General features: G+C 51.8%; 4 protein-coding genes across 4 annotated transcripts; 1 reads left to right on the top strand and 3 right to left on the bottom strand.

The window, feature by feature from the left end:
• Window positions 1-327: 327 nt before the first annotated feature.
• BROUX77_002078 (uncharacterized protein) lies at window positions 328-8,004 on the top strand (the record flags this gene model as incomplete). The annotated part of the gene is made up of 2 exons (XM_073746579.1): window positions 328-335; window positions 783-8,004. The coding sequence occupies 2 exons, from the start codon at window positions 328-330 to the stop codon at window positions 8,002-8,004; spliced, it is 7,230 nt and encodes a 2,409-aa protein (XP_073607160.1).
• A 460-nt stretch (window positions 8,005-8,464) lies between these two features.
• BROUX77_002079 (uncharacterized protein) lies at window positions 8,465-12,078 on the bottom strand (the record flags this gene model as incomplete). The annotated part of the gene is made up of 2 exons (XM_073746580.1): window positions 8,465-8,785; window positions 8,848-12,078. 2 exons carry the CDS (start codon window positions 12,076-12,078, stop codon window positions 8,465-8,467), a joined length of 3,552 nt encoding a protein of 1,183 aa, XP_073607161.1.
• Window positions 12,079-12,852: 774 nt separating this feature from the next.
• BROUX77_002080 (uncharacterized protein) lies at window positions 12,853-14,815 on the bottom strand (the record flags this gene model as incomplete). Its single annotated transcript, XM_073746581.1, has 4 exons — window positions 12,853-13,917; window positions 13,976-14,671; window positions 14,745-14,751; window positions 14,811-14,815. 4 exons carry the CDS (start codon window positions 14,813-14,815, stop codon window positions 12,853-12,855), a joined length of 1,773 nt encoding a protein of 590 aa, XP_073607162.1.
• Window positions 14,816-15,822: 1,007 nt separating this feature from the next.
• Window positions 15,823-18,411, bottom strand: BROUX77_002081 (uncharacterized protein; the record flags this gene model as incomplete). Its single annotated transcript, XM_073746582.1, has 5 exons — window positions 15,823-15,898; window positions 15,995-16,890; window positions 16,955-17,136; window positions 17,186-18,254; window positions 18,328-18,411. The coding sequence occupies 5 exons, from the start codon at window positions 18,409-18,411 to the stop codon at window positions 15,823-15,825; spliced, it is 2,307 nt and encodes a 768-aa protein (XP_073607163.1).
• Window positions 18,412-18,901: the final 490 nt, after the last annotated feature.

The following is an 18,901-nucleotide window of genomic DNA, read 5'->3' on the forward strand; positions in this document are numbered from 1 at the left end:
GCCACTCGTCACGCTCGGTTGTTTCTTTGTTGCTGCTCCATTTGCCGCCGATTGCGGCCTGCAGCGCGTCTCAGTCTTCTGCTGTTTCTCTGGCCGCCGCGACCACGTACTTGTTAATACGCTTCACTATCGCTTGTTTCGCCGGCTACTGGTGGCTGTCACATCGCCCTCTTGCTGGACATTAAGCTTCTAATATCCGACATATCCTCGTTACTTCTGTTCAATCCGATTCGAGCGCGTCGTCCAATTATCCACCCAAGTGCCCTCTTTTGGGCGCTCTGCAACCCGAGCCCATTGCTGTTTCGCCTCGCCTCACTTGGTGATTCCATGGCCGCGTAACTGGCTGGCCTCCTAACTTTTTGTCCATCATCGTCGACCGAGCCTTGGCCGTTTTTGGCGCCTTGGCCTACTGTTTTTCCTTCGTGTGTTGCTACTGTCTGTTGTTTACCTTCGATCAGTAGTGCTATCCTGGTTCTTCAGCCCTGTAGCCAGCCATGTACGTTTTTGTATCCTCAATCTTGCATTCCACAGGTCTTTTCCACCCCTTCTTCCCTTTAAACCCATCAAAAGTTTTCATGTTGGCTCATGCCATGACTACGGCTTCATGCATAGTCTTTGGTCGCTAGCTTGCTACGAGCAACACCGGAAAAAGACTAAATTGCCCTCGTTACCCTATTGTCTCTCTTGCTTCCACCTCACATGCATCTTAATCTAGCGACTGCCAATCGTTGAATACAATCGCCGCCCAACCCTTCATACTGACAAGGTCTTTAACTCGACAGGTCATCACGGTATCCACGCTACGACGGTGGCGACCCGAGACGATCGCGCTCACGATCGCCTGATCGACCTGAAAGATACGAACGCATGCCCCCCTACAACAACGAAGACCGCCGTCGCTCTTCTGCTGCCGACCAACGAACAACCGGCCCGCCTTTCCAGTCTATGCGCTCAGATATCATTAGAGACGTACCTCGTGGGCCCAAAGCCCTCCAACCACCAGATTCACTACCAAACGCGCCTCGCGGTGGATACGGCGGCGATTTTAGCCGTGGCCGTGGGAGACCAAGGGGTGGTCGTGGATGGGCACGCGACGATAGTCGGGAACGAGGTCGTGACATGGACTTCAGAGACCGTAATGCCTATCGGGGCGAGGAACGAAGTCGCGATAGAGAAAGAGACCGCGATCGCCTAGATCGAGACAGAGATTGGAGGGAACACCACGATCGCCCCTTTCGTAACCGACGGCCTTCACCCCCGGTTCGTGGCCGTTCCCCACCGAGTCGAGGTGTATTTAGCGATCGAGACAGCCAACTTAGTCTTAATCTTGATCGCGCGCGTGGGACTCGTGATGGTGGCCCACCTTCTGCTGGATCTGCCACATCTGACACGCAATTTGGACCCCCCTCTTATTCATCTCAACGTGGTGGCTTTAATAGCCGCGGCCGCGGCCGGGGTGGCCGTGGCGATTGGGATAATCGACCGCGTGGCCGATACTTTAACGACGATCATCGTTTCAACCGCAGCCGATCTCAAGAAGGCCGCTGGAACAATCGCGACCGCGATCGAGACGACCGATTCCCCGACTTTCGCGATCGAGATGATCGTGATTTCAGGGATCGGGACTCTGGCCGGCCACGGCTGGAACGTCCCGCACATTCACATGATAATTCGCCTATAAATCCCAAAGAAACTACGTCACCGCCTCCGCTGACGCCCGGAGCTGGTCTACCTCATTTTGTACCGCGTAACCCAAGAACATCTGATGGTAATAGATCGTCTCTTCCTCATCCACCCAAAACCCTCCCTGAACGACCTGGCTCCGCTGGTCATGGAAGTGTGTCTGATATATCAATGGCAAGCGGAAGCCCGACGTTGCCTCCTGGTCCGAAGAATCCACGTGGCTTTGCAACATCAAATTGGGGAAGCAATGGTCCGCCAAATAAGAAAATCCCCGAGTCTCCGGGTGTAAGACTCCCCCCTCGACCATTCCCTGGGTCATATCCACCTGGAGATGAAAAACGCCCGAGAAGCAGTGATGCCAAATCTGACCCGACCTTGCATGACATGAGCCACTCCAGACTAGGTGATAATGTGGATGCCCGTACCACAACATCCGACGCAAACCTGACATCACCAGTGACTCTTGCACCTAAATCTGCACCAATAGTTACTCGCGATGTAAAATCCAATATGACAACAGGCCCAAGTGGCACTGATGGGCTTGCATTAATCATCGATGAGCCCTCTCGCATTATTCGCGCACCTGTAGTTCGCTTCCAACTACCACCAACTGAACCTCCGCCGCCGCCTCCAATCTTTGAGGCAGAAGCTGGATCTATCGAGGATGAAGAAGAAGATCCTGATATTGGTGATTATGTTACTGACGAAATCACCAAAGCCGAAGCTACCATGCGCGGGTTGGTAAGCCAAGGATCGCCATGGGAGATTATTCGACTCTTCTCCTACCTGAGCCATGAGGCACTTACTGAGATAGTTACGTACGAGCCCGATTTGCCTTACTTGCACACATGCGTACCCGAACAAATTCCAGAGAAGCTGTCTGAAGCTACTACCCAGGGCAAGGATCTTGTAACAACTCAAGCGTTCACTCTCGAGAGTAACATCCCCATTCATGACAAGACAAAAGACCCTGTTGATCTTAAACAGCAAGATACACCCAAACAAGATGGGGAAAATATCGCTGTAACTACGACAACCTTGTCGGATGAGCTATCGAAAGACCCTCAAGACACAACAATGCAGGATACCGACAACCTCCACGTCAAATCCCAATACCCTTCTACAAAGTTCAAAGCTCCCGAGAAAGATCATTTGCATACCGACGAGACTCTTCAAAAACAGGAACAACAAGACAAAACTTCTCTAGCGCCTAGTAACGAGAATTTTGATGTTGAAATGACCGTAGACAGTCCAAGTCAACGACCAATTTCTAGCCATAAGCCTACTGTGACGGCGGTATTTGTGCCTAACCCTCCTAGTGTCAAGACGGTATCGCACGAGTCGACTTCCTCGGTGGGCAACGCTAGTTCTGCTCTTGGCTCCCCTTCGATACCTGTTCCAGCTCAAACGCCTGTGCCCATACCCATACTAAGTTCAACTTCTATGAATCCTTCCTCAATTGTAACTTCGCGACCCGAGCCTTTGTCAGTTGCAGCCGCACCGATTGGTGCTGAATCGAAACTGACCCCTCCGGCGGAATCAACGTATGGAAACGAAACAGAAACAGAGCCCGAAATGGATGTTGATGGTGAAATTGATCACAACGGCACTGGCACAGCCTCAACACCATCTAGCAAGTTGGGAATGAAGACACCTCCGTTGGATAGTCTTCCTGATTTCAGTGTTTCATTGCCGTGGTTTGAAGATGAGCTAGTCTTGGATTCCCTCAAGGACGATTCCGACTCCACACAATACGTTTTCGATCACTTGTCTAAACAAGAAGCTAGCGTGTATACGGGAATGAACAATGCTAGTTTGGAGTTCCGCCATCGCTTGATCAACTATTTTGATTTCACACGCTCTGAAGATCCCGCAGCAATCCGAAGCAGAGGGAAGTTCTCAATCAATGGAGGTCTCGACGACAGCGAGCCGTCATCCTCATCCTCGTCTAGAAAGCCAGAGGGTCGCACGCGGAGATTTGCTAGTGAACGAGATCTCCAGCGAATACTCGCCGCATCAATCAAGGAGGATGAGGAGCGCAAAGAGCGCGCTGAACAACTGAAGAAAGATCAGTGCCGAAATGATGAGAAAGAAGCTGTTGTTCCTGACATGATATGGGGACCGGAAAGACGTGAGAATATGAGATTCCTTGACAACTCCGGGTATATTCCCGTTCGTGACACTGTTGCCATTTGGCAATGTCTACCTCCTATCCCCAATTTCACCGACACTGAGTCTGACTTGTTCGTCAAGGCATACCTAGAGCGGCCTAAGCAGTGGGGTATGATTGCTGAAGCAATTCCTAAGCGCGACTTTAGATCATGCATCCAGTACTACTACATCAAGAAGCGCGAACTGGATCTCAAGACCAAGCTCAAGAAGCAGCCGCGTCGCCGCAGAAAGGCTGTTAAGAAGACCAAGACGGCTCCGCTGCAAGATGATGCTGAAAACGAAGAGAACCAGGATACCAACGAAAACGGCGAGAGAAGACGGCCTCGACGTGCAGCTGCTCCGACATTTGGCGAGCAAGCTAAGCAAGCAGCAGAAGAGAAGGCGAGGGCTGAGGGAGTAGCAACACCGGAGAAGACGGATGTACGTCGGAAGCGCAAGACGGCAAAGGAGCGCGAGAAGGAGAAAGAGCAACAGAGAGAGGCCAAGGCTGCAAGTAAGGCTGGAACCGCCACTCCCCAACCACAGTCTGACCAGCCAGCCGATGTTCAGTCGAGCTCCAGTGCCAATCAAACCGAGTCTTTCTCTGTGCCTTCCACCCCCGCACCCCCTACTCCTGTCTTAGGCACAACGAAGGGCTCTGGAAAGGCTGCTCGTTCTCGGTCCAGCTCACATGCCCACCATACCGAAGCCCGTGCTTCCGTCCCTGGAACCCCTCAAGTCCATGGCGTAGGGATCGACCGTGGATCTGCTACCCCGGCACCTGTTCACACTCCCATACCGCTGCCAACAATGTCACTCCAACAACCCCAACCCCAGACTTTCTTCGCGGCCACTACGACAAACACTATGACACCCATTGCGCCCGCTGTGCCATTTTCCACAGGCGTGTCTCTTCTTTCAACATCGCCACCAGCAGGCTTTTGTGGCATGGCTACTGCTGGAGGGTCTGCTAAAACTCCGACTCACACACCTGGGGGCACTCCTCAGCCTCAACCACAAGCCCCCGCCACCACTACTGCAATCTCAGGACAATCGCAGACATCTGCGCCATCGACCACTGGTGGTGAACGCCGGCAAGGTAACCAGCCAAGCAGCTATTGGAGTGTACCTGAAATGGACGCCTTTCCTGGCTTGCTCGCCCACTTTGGTACGAATTGGTCTGCAATGGCGACGTTCATGACTAGCAAGACAGCTACTATGGTGAAGAATATGTACGCTCGCGACAAGGACAAGTCGGGCAGAAAGACGCATTGGGAAGCCATTGCCAAGAAGGCTGACGAACAACGAGCCAACGGAGAGCCTCGACCAGATCCTCCCGCCATCCAGCTGACAACGAGGAGAACCGGGCCTCGAGGCGGTGCTTCTGCAAATGCTGCATCAGCATCGACCACTGCGTCCGCCGCTGCTTCTCCGGTTATCCCGAATGCCCCCGGAATTGAGACGCCCAAGCTAGCTCAACCGGAGCCTCCGACGTCCGAGATTTCGCCTGTACCTTCACCTGTCAAGGAAGTAACATCCATACTACCGACTTATGGCGCAACCGGTACTGGACGTCCCATCGTTCCCATGCCTCTTTCCAAAATGTCTTCCAACCAGCCTACTCCTGCGTCATCTGTCGCCCCACCTCTCTCAGCAGTTTCTCATCAACGCCACCCATCCCACTCTACAGTTGTTGGCGATTCTGATTCGATCAAGGGGTCGCCCAATATTGCTCCTGCACGCCCTGTTGCACCGCCTATCCCGATTCCAGCCTCACCCCTTCACCAAGGACGGGCTCAACCCTCTCAGGTCTCGCCGTTGCGTTCAGACATCAAGCCGATCCGTGACAGAGAACGGGAACGTGAAATTCCCTACAGTCAACAACGTCCTCCGACACCATCTCAGAGTCGCCAAGGCCCTAGTGCTACCGAACAAAGGCCGCATAATCCTGTGGCGCCCCTGGCTATGCAGGCTACCGATGTGGATATACGCAACACCGAAAACATGGGAGACCGCACTGTTGAAAATCCTTCCGCTGCTGCTAGCCGCGTAAGCATGAAGCCCGAGCCTGACATGATACCGTCTGCCAGTCGTTATGACCCCTACCCAGCTTCGCACCCTCATCCAGGCATGCAACAGGCTTCTCAACAGCCGACTTCTGGGATCCGCGGTCATTCGCAACAACTCCATCCTCAAATTTCCATGCAGCAGCACTCACATCACATGGGAGCCCCACCTCTCCAACCAGCAGCGTCTCATCAAGTCACCCCGTTAGGTGCTGGACCCACCACGATGCAAGTGCAGTCTTCGCGTCCTGAGCCTACGGGTCTTGCTAGGCCTCCTGCTGAGGCGCCTCGTTCATCGATGCCTCCTGGCCCGGAGCCTGGACCGAGTGTATATGGAACTGCCCAGCAATCACAAATGCGCAATATTCTTCGTGAAAACGTCAATACTACGCCCCCAGCTGTTGCTGGAAACCCGATGCCAGGACCGCCTCGTCCTATTTCCACGCTCTCTCAACGTCCTTCCGAGTCTTACGCCGATTCTCCTAAGCCGGCTCCAGCCCCTGCTAAAAAGACGTCTAGCCTAATGTCTTTGCTGAATGATGACGGACCTCCATCGCCCCCGAAACCAACACCCGTGGCATCTGCGGTTGCAAGTAGTCTGCGTCCGAGATCCAATAGTCCTGCGCCGCAGGCTGTGTCGAGCCGGAATAGCATGGCACCGCCTACAGGGTCATCGTCCGTACACGTATCATCACAGTTGCGCCGTGAAGCCGAACCAGCTTCGTCGTATTATTCTCATCAGAACACCGCCTCTATTTCGCAGACCGCCTCCTCTTCTGCTATGCAGCCGCTGAAGCAGCCACCTTATTCTCCACCCCCTCAGCATGCTCCTGCTCCTCGACAGTCGTCTGTGATGGAGGCCGCTTCTGCTCTCGAGCGCGACTACTATTCCGGCCGCCCTTATCCGCCAGGTAGCGCACCGCCACACATGGGACCTCCTTCCTCGCAACAACACTCCCATCAACAGCATGTCCAGCATCAACAGCACCCTCCACATCCCCATCATCCTCAACACCAGCAGCACCCGAACCAGATGTACCACCCTCACGGCCATTCACACCCACACTCGCATTCTCATTCCCACTCTCACTCGCACTCGCATTCACAGTCGTACTCGCAGCCATACCCCCAACAGTCCCATTATGCAATAGCCTCTCCACAGACTGCGCACCCCTATAGTCATGGGCAGCAACCCCCGGCGTCTGTAGCCTACCCTCCCCAGCAGCAGCCACAGCAAGGATACCCAACGCCATACATGCAGCAGCAGCAGCCCGGTCACGCCTCGCCGCCGTCTCAATATACTATGCACTCCCGTGGCCGGGAATCCATTGTCTCACAGCCTGTCCCTCCTCGTGAGAACTGGTCTTCCGCCCCAAGCGCCCACCAGCCTCAGGGTGGCCCGCCCCCTGGTCAGCCTCAGCAGCACCCTGGATATGGGCAGCAAGGCCCTCCGTCATCTTCTACTCCCCAATCTCAGCAGCCCCCTCCCCAACATGCGTCTGCTTCCCAACAACCCCCAGTGCAGCCAGGATCCGCTCCGAGCGGCTCCTCTGTACGCCAGCAGCCGCCACCTTCTCAGGCTCGAGGCAAAGACGCATGGGGTAACAAGCGTATGACCACAGGGTGGAGTTCTGCCACAGGCTCCTGGATGGGAACTACGGGTGACTCTCCTGAGCCCGCTGGTGTCCCGCCCCCGCCAGGACCACCATCTGGTGCCGTTCCTCCAACCTCGGCCACACAATACCGCGACGACCGTTACGGCATGCCCTCCGTATACTCCAACCCTGCCGGTGGTCCCCCATCTGCTGGTCCCTACAGCCACCATGCTGGATACGCCGCTCCGCCTCCCCAGTCGCGTGATCCCCGTGATCGTGATGTCCTGCCTCCCAGCAGGGCCTACTCCCAGGCACCTCAAAGCGCCTACGATCGTGGCCCACCGCCCCCCGGCCCTCCCTCGGGCCCTGTAGGAGCGGCATATGGCGAGCGACTCCCCTACGACCCTCGCGATCCGCGCGAGCAGCACATGTTGGCTCAGCAGCAGCAGCAGCAGCCGCCCCGCGGATACGATCAGCGTGGCCCACCCCGAGGATACAACGGTCCATAGAGTGCGTAGCGCCTGTGGCTGTTCCGCGGCGTGTTATATAGACCTCCACGCCGTTCAATCTTGTTTCATCAAGGCGCTATTTAGATTCACTCTGTTTTTTTTGTTTGTCTTTCTTGTCTTAACTGGCTTCCTGTAAGCTCATGCTTTCATATAACTATAACTATTTTTTCTCCATGTTCTTTGTACCACGTATTTCCCTCCTCTCTGTGCTTCGATGAACGTTTCTATGTCTAACTTGGGTATCCATGTCACAGAATCTCTTTCAAGTAGGTAATCCATGTAATATCGCGGAAAACAATGGCTTGTCAAGTCTGCGCTCGCTATCATCGTATTATAAAATTTCTACGGTTATGTTTTCTCCTTTACACTAACATCACCCTGCCCATCTTCTCAACCACCAACTCCCTCCTTATTCGCGCACCTCCATCGTCTCCTACAGCACACCACCCACTGGGGAACTCTACTCCGCTGCCGCGCGCGCCAAAGCCTCGTGGAGATGGGGCGGGAAGCGGTACTTGAGCTGGCTAGTGTAAGTTGTCAAGTCCAGAGTCATGGAGCGCAGCTGTTCCACGACCATGTGACGTGTGCCCTCGTTTCCGCTAAACTCGCCGTGCAGTAGCATGTCGCGCTGGCGCGTGCAGCACGTGACGGCCCAAGTAATCAGGCCGGGGATGTTGGCGGCAACCGTCTGCGGCAGGGCAGCGAACTTGGTGGCAAAGTGCCGGATCTTGGAGGGGTCGCCGCGGGCCTCCAGGGGCAAAAGGTCAAGACCGCGAATACGCTAGAGAAAGAAAACATTAGTAAAAAGTGTAGAGGACAGGATATGAAGAGTGTTGAACTTACATCAAGAGACTCGGCCCACTGGCCGTGCTCAACCAGTATCTTAATTTCACTCATTTCCAATAGTAGCTGGCAAGCTGACAAGTTGATCTCCTTGATGTGACGGTGGAACATGGCGTCACGTAGATACATTTCCATCATTGCCCGCGCAAGCTCAACGGGCTCGTCGATAGAGGCAAGACTCATACTAGCGCCCCGCTCACCGTTCTGCCCATCGCCAGCGACGCGCACCTTGACGGGGGCCAAAGAGGTGGGGTTTTCGCCGATGTCAAGGGCCACAGCCTCTGATAGTGCACGAGCTACAATAGCCACAACAGTGTCGTATTCAGCAGCCAAGTGATACAGAAGAACAGAATCCGTAATACGGCCCGATTCATCAGCAAAGGCGGCAGCTTGTAATGTCACAGCAGTGATAAAGTCGTCCTCATCGGTCAAGCCGATCAAGCTGCAACGCATCTCAATCATTCCCTGCATGCGGCGGCCGTCTGGGTGGATGTCACCGATGAGAGACGAGAACTCACGGGTCTCCAAAACAAGCTCGCGGAGGGCCTCGTGGCACATGTTGGCATGGCGACGACCAGACTCTCCAGCAAGGTCGATGTTGAGACCCAGGAGAGCCAGGTAATCGACAGCAGCCTCAACATTGGCAGCGCGGAAATCACGAGTGTAATAACCAACCATCCGGCCAAAGTTGATCAGGGGGAGGCCACGTGTGTTGGTGCTACGTAGCTCGTTATCGGCTGTCAACGGATCACTGGGGCGAAGCAGACCATAGAATGATAGGGCAATTGCAAAATGCACAGCATCGACATAGGCGAAAGAGTACAGATATGCGATCGCATCTTCGTACAGACCGCAAAGAATTTGCAAGTAAAAGAACATGCCGAAGCTGCCGCTTGAGACGGCGTCATCTGAAGGCGTCTTGGGGAAGTGCTTAGAGCCAATGTCCCGTATGCTAGCTTGAACCTCAGCCAAACCGAAAGTCTCAGAGGCCAGTTCAGTCGATCTCTCAGCCTCGCGAGCCAGATTGAACTGCAGCCACACCCAGTCGTGAACATCTGTGTTGAGGCCATCCAGACTACGGTTGCCAAGCTCACAGCGGCCAATAATCTTGTAGCAAGCCATACGGAAGGGGTCGATAGAGTGCTCAGGGGCATTCCGAGCCCTCTGAGTATATTCACTTACACAGCGCTCCTGGAGCTGTCTCTTCAGCCGGCGGTCTTCGCTTGAGGCGTATCCATTGAGGTATGTAGAGAACATTCGATCAATACCACGGAAATGACCCAGATTGTCGTTGACGTACTTAGCAGCGTCAATTACGTGACCACTCCGCAACAGATAGAAAACAATAGCCCAAACATATTCTCCTTGGACCTGCTGAAGCTCCGTGTTATCCGGCACCAAGTCCTTTCGCGCATTACGAAGACGGATGTAAGCGCGGATCTTGCTCACAATGTCTGGCCTACCTCCAAGATTGGCCTCGTGAGGATGTTTAGCAATGAGATTCTCGATTTCTCGCAAGAACTGTCTTTCCAGGAAGGTGTTTGCGCCGGAAAGAATTCGCTTACGCATGTCTATCGCTTCAGTCGAATTGGTGTTCTCGTTCAAATACATCTTAGCAAACTGCCTCTCCGCCGCCGTAGCACCATTCAACCAAGACTCGGCTTCGGGATCCTCGCCCACGACGTCTACCATAGCACGGTACGCCTCCGCAACGTGATTAGCGTGTGGCTCGACTGACTTCGTCTGTAAAGATCCTAGCTGTGTGAAAATAGGGAACGGACGGTTCGAAAGGCGGTAGATGTTGAGCATGGTAACCTGCTTGGCAAGTCTGCCCTGGCGCTCTCTCAGTGAGCGCATGTCACCCACATAACCTCCACCCAGTTCTGCAGATGAAGACTCTTGGTTTCTCTCCATGTCGGAAAACTCGGTTCTGTGGGATCCAATGCGCGAGGGAGTTCCAATCACTGAACGACCCAGACCAGGGCCCCCCAACACAGACGCATGATTTCCAGCAGCAGGACCACGAGTGCTCTCATCGTTAGCTGCCTTGCTGCGGCGGGACCGGCCGAAACGGCCTTGGGCATCCTTGGTGCCCGATTCGTCGCCGGGAGCACCTTCGCGCAAGCGAATGCCAAAGTGTTCGTAGATCTTTTTACGTTGAGACGTCCACTCCAACGCCATGTTTTCTTCCAGGAACTCGTCAAAAGCACGCGCAGACCGATCAAGGCCATCGCGAATCATACCAAGTGTTGTCTTACTCTGCAGGTTAGACAGATAAGTCTCAACATCAACATCGCTAGTGGACGCAGAACCGGGTACATTTACAGTGGCACGCGTGTTAGTCGTAGGACCCAGGGCCCCGAGGTCCTTGTCAGCAGTGTTGGGGTCAACACCAGAAGTGTTAAGCAGATAAATAGCACGTCCATCAATGACATTTTGAGAATTAGAGGGACCTAGTTTCTTCAATCGCTGGCGGATATCGCCAAGGCCTAGCTGGAGCGAGGGTAGGTTGTCAACAGCGTTTTCGCCCAAGGGGGCCTGTTGTTTACGGGTCGAGGCTAGCAGACTGTCAAAGTAAGCGCCCGCAGGCTTGTTGGCACCATTCTGTGCGTCGACTTGGGCGACAGGCTTCACAGTCGCAGCATTACTGGCGGCCAAAGCAGAGAGACCCAAGCTAGCAGGAGCTCCACCACCAGCAGCTCCTAGGCCAGTGGGGGCCATAGGAGGGGCTAGAGTGTTCGAGAAAAGACTGCTACCACCAAGAGACCCTATAGCAGGCTTTGTAGCACTAGGCGCGGCACCAAAGAGTCCGCCGCCGGTCGCAGGCATGGCGGTGGTAGCAGTTTGCATAGCGCCACCTCCAAATAGAGAGCCGGCAGGTGTCGTCGAGGGCAGACCGCCAGAATTTCCACCAAGTGTGCTGCCAAAGAGCGAGCCACTGGTCGCTCCCATCGCAGCACTTGCCGGAGTCACAGTGGCGGTGGAGGCGCCGAAGAGGCTACCGCCGCCAGGAGCAGTCGCAGTCGAATTAAACAAGCTATTTCCGGCCGGAGCATTAGAGCCACCAGCAGCGGGGGTGGTGGTAGATGCGCCGAACAAGCTGCTGGTGGGCTGGGTCGAGGCGGTAGAGTTGCCAAAGAGGCTGTTTCCGGGGGGGGCGCCGGTGCTGCTCGCTGTGCTGGAGGCAAACAGACTGCCGAAGCTGGGCTTAGCCTGGGCTCCTCCTAACATTGTCGATTGCTGTATTGTTCGGTATACTTGATCGATAGAGGTCGTTCGTTCGTTGTCGGGGATGTGATGTCGTGTATCAGCAAGGCTGGCCAACAAGGCTGCAAAAAAGCGTGGATCCAGGCAAAAGTATCGCAAACTTTTTTGTTGTTTTTTTCGGGTCTCGGCTTGCCCCAGCAACGAAGCCCAGAAAGAGATTGAGTCGCGGGTAAAACAAGGCTGTGCAGAGAAAAGAACAGCAGGAAAACAAAAGCTAGCAGTTCTCTCTCTGGAGCTTTAAAGAGGGTAATAGAATAATAGAAAAGCTTCAATGAGGAGAAGACGAAGCAAGAGTTGAGCTCAAAAACAAATGGAGCAATGGCTGGTGGATTTTTTGCTCCTGCCTAAAAGCTCATGTCCTACAGATAACAAACAAAGCACGACACGCCTGCCTTCCTAGGAGGGAAGACAAACGCGCCTACGACTGACTATACCTGCTAAGTGGTTGTTCTACCGATATTCTACCGACAGAAGCATGTACCTTGGATTACATCATACTTCTAAAACTAACAATTCATGGCCTTCTCTCACAGCCAACTAGCGTTAATGTGGCATGGCTTCTCTTTGTTGAGCTTTGTGAATTTTACTATACAATCATATGCTTTCTAAATCGATCAATACTCTTCATCAAACCCAAGCTTGTAAGAAACTTGTAATAGTATTGTTCATCCAGGTGAAGTCAATCCCACAACAACAACATGAAAGCTAAAACCCTAACAAAGAAAAAGGTTGGTTCTCTTACTGGCCATATTCTGTTAACCAAACCTCCACAGCTGCATCGACCTGCTTTCTGTAGCCTTGCTGTCGAGCAGCTAGATCCAAAAACACCGAATATTTGGCATCTAAGAGCAGCTTCTGGCCTTCATCATCATCCGGCTTGATAGTTTGCGCCGGCCGGCTCATTCGTTTCATAATGTCCCAAAGCGGTTCCGTTTCGCCCTTCTCGTTGGCACTCGCTGCTTTCGCCCCCAGCATCGCCGCTCCGTGAACAACGGCCGAGTTGGCGTATTCAGGAATAATCACAGGAACATTGCACACTGTTGCCAACAGGGACATCAGTTTTGGATTGAGGCACTGGCTGCCAGACATAAAGATGCTGCTGATGTGGTGGCCTGATTTGTTCATGGCCGAGATAATCTGGCGTGTCTGCATGGCAATAAACTCCATGGTTGCATAGTACTGCAGAGCAAGATTATCAATGCTCTTGTCGCTGCTCATGCCAACATAAGTGCCACGCATAGCTGAGTCTGCAATAGGGGAGCGGTTTCCCCAAAGATCACCATAGAAAAAGATGTGCCGGGCTAGATATGAGATAGAGGGCGCACCTTGTTCGTCCTCCAGGTGATCGAGCCAACCGTTGAGGAAGTCATAAATGTTGATTCCTTCTGCTAGGCTCATAGCCTCATTATATGCTGGGTGAATCTCAATCATGTGCTTCAGAAGCTCACCTGTAGCAGACTGGCCTCCTTCGGCCATCCAGTAGCCGGGAATGACTACATCACGGTATGGGCCCCATACACCGTCCACAAAGACAGGGTCCTTGGACATGGCCAGATGGCAGGTAGATGTACCTGCGACGGCTGCAAGGCGTGTAAAGGCTGTGGTGATGTCATCTTTGCCATTTGCCTCAACTCCAATGTCAGTTGTAGAGGCTTCTAGAGAAGCGCCAATAGTTCCAATCCAGCCCGCATAGGCATCGATGACACCACTCCCGACGGCAATTCCAGCTGGGAGTCCCATTTCCTTTGCTGCCTTTTCACAGAGTCGCCCAACAAGCTCGCCGGCGCTCATGAAAGTGCCGTTCTGTAGTGGAGGAACTGTTAGCATTTCTACATTTGGAACCAACAGATTATTTGCTTACCTGACCATGAATGCCACCAATTCGTAGATAATCATCGTGCACAAGCTCTTCCAGACCAATGGTCTTGTAGAAATCGCCCTGCCAGCCCTTAACACTCCCATCAACACCAACAGGAACATATCCCTGTTTGCATACAGCGCTACAGAAGCTTCGGGTTTCTAGTCCAGTGGCCATGTGCGTCAATGCGTCAGCCAAGTCGTAGAACTTGCTGCGTGAAAAGAGCTTTGGTGGCATGTTGTTCTTCAGCCACAAGACCTTAGGAATCTCCATTTCAATGCTCATACGACCACCGACGTATTGCAACAGTGGGTGATTTGTAGCATTGATCTTCTTTGTCTCCGCTTCCGGGCGATGGTCGAGCCATAGGATGACGTTGCGATCTTCACCATTGCTCTCAAAATCCGGGCCAGTCACTGTTACGGGCTCATCGGTATTGTGAGTAAACACAGCCAGGGAGCAGGTTGCATCAAAGCCTATGCCTTTAATGCTAGCGGGATCAGTCTCTGATTGAAGCAAAATACGTTTCACGCAGAAGCAGATTGCTTTCCAGATGTCTGTAGTCGATTGCTCGTAGTATCCTGTCTGCGGCTGCCACATTTTGATATCATGTGAAACCGAAGCAATAATGACTCCATCATCGTTCATTAGACAAACCCGGGCGCTACCAGTGCCGACATCAATGCCGACGTAGTTCTTCTACGGTGGGCGAAACAGGTGAGACAAGATTAGCACATGTATGCCGGAAGTTGTTTATCTGCGGAAGAAATACCGGTGAGCTATATCATGGTCAGTAATGGACTTGGCTTGATAATAAGGGGCAAATAGTACAACTCACATCATTATCTATGTTGTCAAGACCGAATATCTCGATAGCTGAAGCGTCTTTTCAGTCGTGCTACTTGATCAAGACAACAAAACTATTGAAAAAGACAGTTTGGTCTCTCAACGGGAAATAAGAGAAGAAAACAGTGTAGAGTCCTAGATAGAGGATGCGATGGGCTTGAAGGTGACAGCTACCAAATCCTCCCTGTCGCTCTTCAGCCGGGAAAGGAATTGTCCTTGGGGCTGCAGCTTAAGCTTCTATCCAGGTTTTGCCAAAACAGAAACTCCGCCAAACTCCAACATCCAACCCCATGTCCAACTACAAGATCCAATCACAAGATGTTAGTTTAAGAAAGTGCAAAAGATAATTGGAAGGACCAGAGTTGTTTAAATACGAAATTGATATCTGGAAAACGAATATCAAAGCAAATAGTCAAAAGGAAACATTAACGTCCATCCAGAAAAGTTCTCTCACCCCAAAACTAACACCTCTCCTTTTATGTTGTTCTGTTTTCCCCAATGCCGACTAGCGAGTTAGGGGGTTAGTGATATAGCAACTCCGAGTTCAACGACACTAAGAAGCAATACGTTCACTCATGACAGAAATTGGCACCATTACAGTAAATATGGTGGATATATTAGGAAGATTACTTCCCCTCTTTCGTGGTCAAAATCCAAGATAGAATAATACATCATCAACTCATTCTATTTCTCTCAATTCGCCTTCTCTCCTTATATTCGAAGTCTAATAGAAACCCTCATGATAATATTTCAACCCTAACATGTAATGTAAACGATCCTCAGGTCAGACAATACATCAAAACAGGAAAGATTTTGGACAAGGACAACGGGACAGGCAGAGTATCAACAACGAAAATGACGACAGGGCCATAGAAGCAAAGAGTAAACAATGTTGAAACGAAATGATAAAAAAAGATTCGAGATTAGGAAGAGAGTTGCAGATCGAAAACGTTTGGCCAAGCGGTCGTGGGATACTTGGCGTTGCTGTGTTTATTGCTTCGGCATTAAATTTCTTCGTCTTCTTCATACAGCTGGGAATCAATCATGATTACAACTGTTATAGCTGCAGCGTATGCCTCCCTGATTGAACATGAGATGCTATATTAGCAGCGTTAGTACAATGCCATTCACGACAATCATTGAACAATGCACATCAGATCAGCAATTATAACTTACCAAGTCGACGCCAAATCTGCTACTACTGCACTCAAGCCCCAGTGAGCACACCATGCACGTGCCAGAACCTCATTGTCTCTGACACCAAAGGCCTCTACCAGCAGAACCTTCATGTCGTCACCGTCATCATTCACGACAGACGCTGCGCGGTATTGTTGGGAACCTCGGTACACGTTTCCCCAGTTCTGGACACGTACAATCTTGTCGACTGCCACTCGTTCGAAAGTATAGTCAATCCACAAAGGGTGCGGTCCATCAGAACATGGCCAGGCAGCAACGAAGGACACGTCGAACTGTAGTCGCAAGGGCCACGAAGTTCCGTCAATGGCGAATATAACGAGTGCCTGATACCAGCGAGGTACCTGATCCGAAGCAGTGCCTTTGCTTCCTGTGGCTGATGGGGTGATATTTTTATCTTGTAGGTCTGGGTGACTGGAATTGTCGGCGCCACTGCCTTTCCTCTGGTTTTGATGTTCTTCTAGCGTCATCTGCTCAATGCGTACAGTATCGACAAGCTCTTGCTGATTAGGCAACGGTAATGTGTACTCGTCAACGGTATATTCATCGGCTTCTGGGCCTAGGGGGCTGGAACCGTGTCGCATTTCTTCAATATCTTGAGCACGTATGCGCTTTTTTGGGCGATTGACAGAGAGTCGGGCAATCTCTGTACGTCCAAGATCGTTGGTAGGCCGAGCTGGCCCAACCCAACCGCCAATTATGTTGCACGTAGGCGCAAGGACCTTACCAACAATGCTGGTTATAGGCCAATATGTGTAACTGTTGCGGTATTGAAACCCAGAGTCAGGATAGTCCATGAGAAGGTGTTCAAGCTGCTTGCTTGCAGGATCTGGATCAATATCCGTCAATGTATTCATTATGATGTAAGGGAACGAGTCCTAGGGGACCAAGTTAGTACATAAGGACAATAAACATATATAACACAAAGGGAGTTGAACATACGCCTGGTAGGACAAGGCCACTGAAAAATGCCATTGAATCTTCACTCAGTTCAGTGAGCATACCCTCACTGTCGAGATACTTCATTTCATCCAACGTTTCCCTTAGATTAGGCCATTTGAGCTCTCGGGCGAATCGTCTGATAGCCTTCATTTGTATCTTTTTGTTTGGGAACGATAATTTTACTGCAATTGTTAGAAACGAAGCCATGCTTGGGTTGACAATATAACTTACAGTTCTCAGGATAGTTTCCCAACTCTTCAATCCGTACGCTTTCTTTCCATCTTCTAGCGAGAGCTAGACTCCATTGAATCATTGGCGGGATATCTGTAACCATGCATTTTCGCTGGTCGGCTGGGAAGCGGCGATGTGTTAGACGGAAGAGAAGCTCCAGTGTAAGTACCAACTGATGGTAAAACTTTTGGAAGTCTTGTTCTTTATCCGGCGAGTCACTGGCAATGAATTGGGTGACTAGTTGGTTTTTGCGTTGCGAGAAGTCAATCCAATCATTTCGTGAGAGCACATGAATGAGATCCGTGACTTGGCGTTCAAGAGGTCGAATGGCATTAGGGCCATGGAAGCGCATTTTGGGTTCGGGATCTCGAAGAAAACGCTTGTACATTACATCTTCATCATCAACATCGAAGATTGTGCGGTCTTGAAGATCTTGGATACGCTGGAGAATAACGGCAAGGTCAACTTCACGTAGTTCAATAGAAGACTTGCGGTGTCGTATAGCTTCCGGTATAGAACTAGCAGTCCAAGCCCATTGGTTTAAGGTGACTGTGCCGGGGAGATAGCCATGACGAAAGGTGTAACTTGGCTGCTCAACGGTTTCCCAAGGCGACCAGCGACTTTCAGGATTCACTCCCTGGAGTATCATAGTCTGCATGTCTGCCATGATTTCCTTGTTGTTTGCCCTCCCAGTAAGATTGTTATTCTTGCAGGAACTTGCCGAGTAACAACGGTAAAAGCTTTTGTCGGCATTAGGAATGCTCTTTTTGAATCCGCGATGCGTGGAGGCCCCTCGCGCAATGAGAGAAGTCGCTCGCCGCTCACTAAGGGCTTCATCTTTTGAAACTCCGGATGGGGGCCAGCGAGGGAAGCGGTTGGATGACTCTCGTAGACCAAGGGCTTTGTCTTTGTTCTTGGCTCTACTAGTGCGGGACTGTGATGGGTTAAATGGTTCCGGGTGATACGAACGTCGACGAGGACCCTCCTGGGCACTCTCGTGGCGGGTAGCGGTTGAAGCACGCCGAGTACCAGAGACATCTGTAGAGCTTGATCTTCTGTTATCTCTCACCTACTGTTATTAGCGACATAACTAAAGCAAACGTGTATAAACATGTGACTTCTTGTTCCGTAGTTAAACTTACAGATTTAGTCATTTTTCGCGTCAGACTAACACTGCGCAGCATGCCCCAAAGGGTCCGACCTCGTCGGTCCTCTCTTTCAGTCATTTTGTGTAGTGACTATGAATAGGTTTAGTTCCCTATGGAGGCACTCTCTGTGCTGGTCACACACCACAGATTTGGTGACTTTTGGGCGAACAAGCAATCGCAAGATTTCTAGGCCGGAGTAAAATATGGGGGATTGATTCGGGACGCGCAGGAAGAAGACAATAATCACTTAACGCGCAGGGCTTGCTGAACACCCTTGCTCGTGTCTTGTTTCGTCGTGATTGATATTCCGGGATTCGCTGATGCGATAAGCTGCAGCGCTGCAGCTGGCGTTTGGAGTGTTTGCAACAGCGATGTGGCAGTAATGATCGATAAGCTCAAGGTTGGTAGCAGCGCTGGACGTGTGGAGTATGCTTCGTAAAGCACTGCACATCAATACTTGCATATGCCGATCGGAAGACAAAAGGAAGACCAGATCATGACGTCGGGTTTTCCCAGCCTCCTCCCAAAAAGGGATCCAGTTTAGACCAGGTCGGTGGACTTTCAGCGT

Source organism: Berkeleyomyces rouxiae (genome assembly GCF_048999995.1).
Source record: "Berkeleyomyces rouxiae strain 22BRR77 chromosome Unknown BrBRR77_ptg000002l, whole genome shotgun sequence".
In the NCBI taxonomy this organism is placed as follows: domain Eukaryota; kingdom Fungi; phylum Ascomycota; class Sordariomycetes; order Microascales; family Ceratocystidaceae; genus Berkeleyomyces; species Berkeleyomyces rouxiae.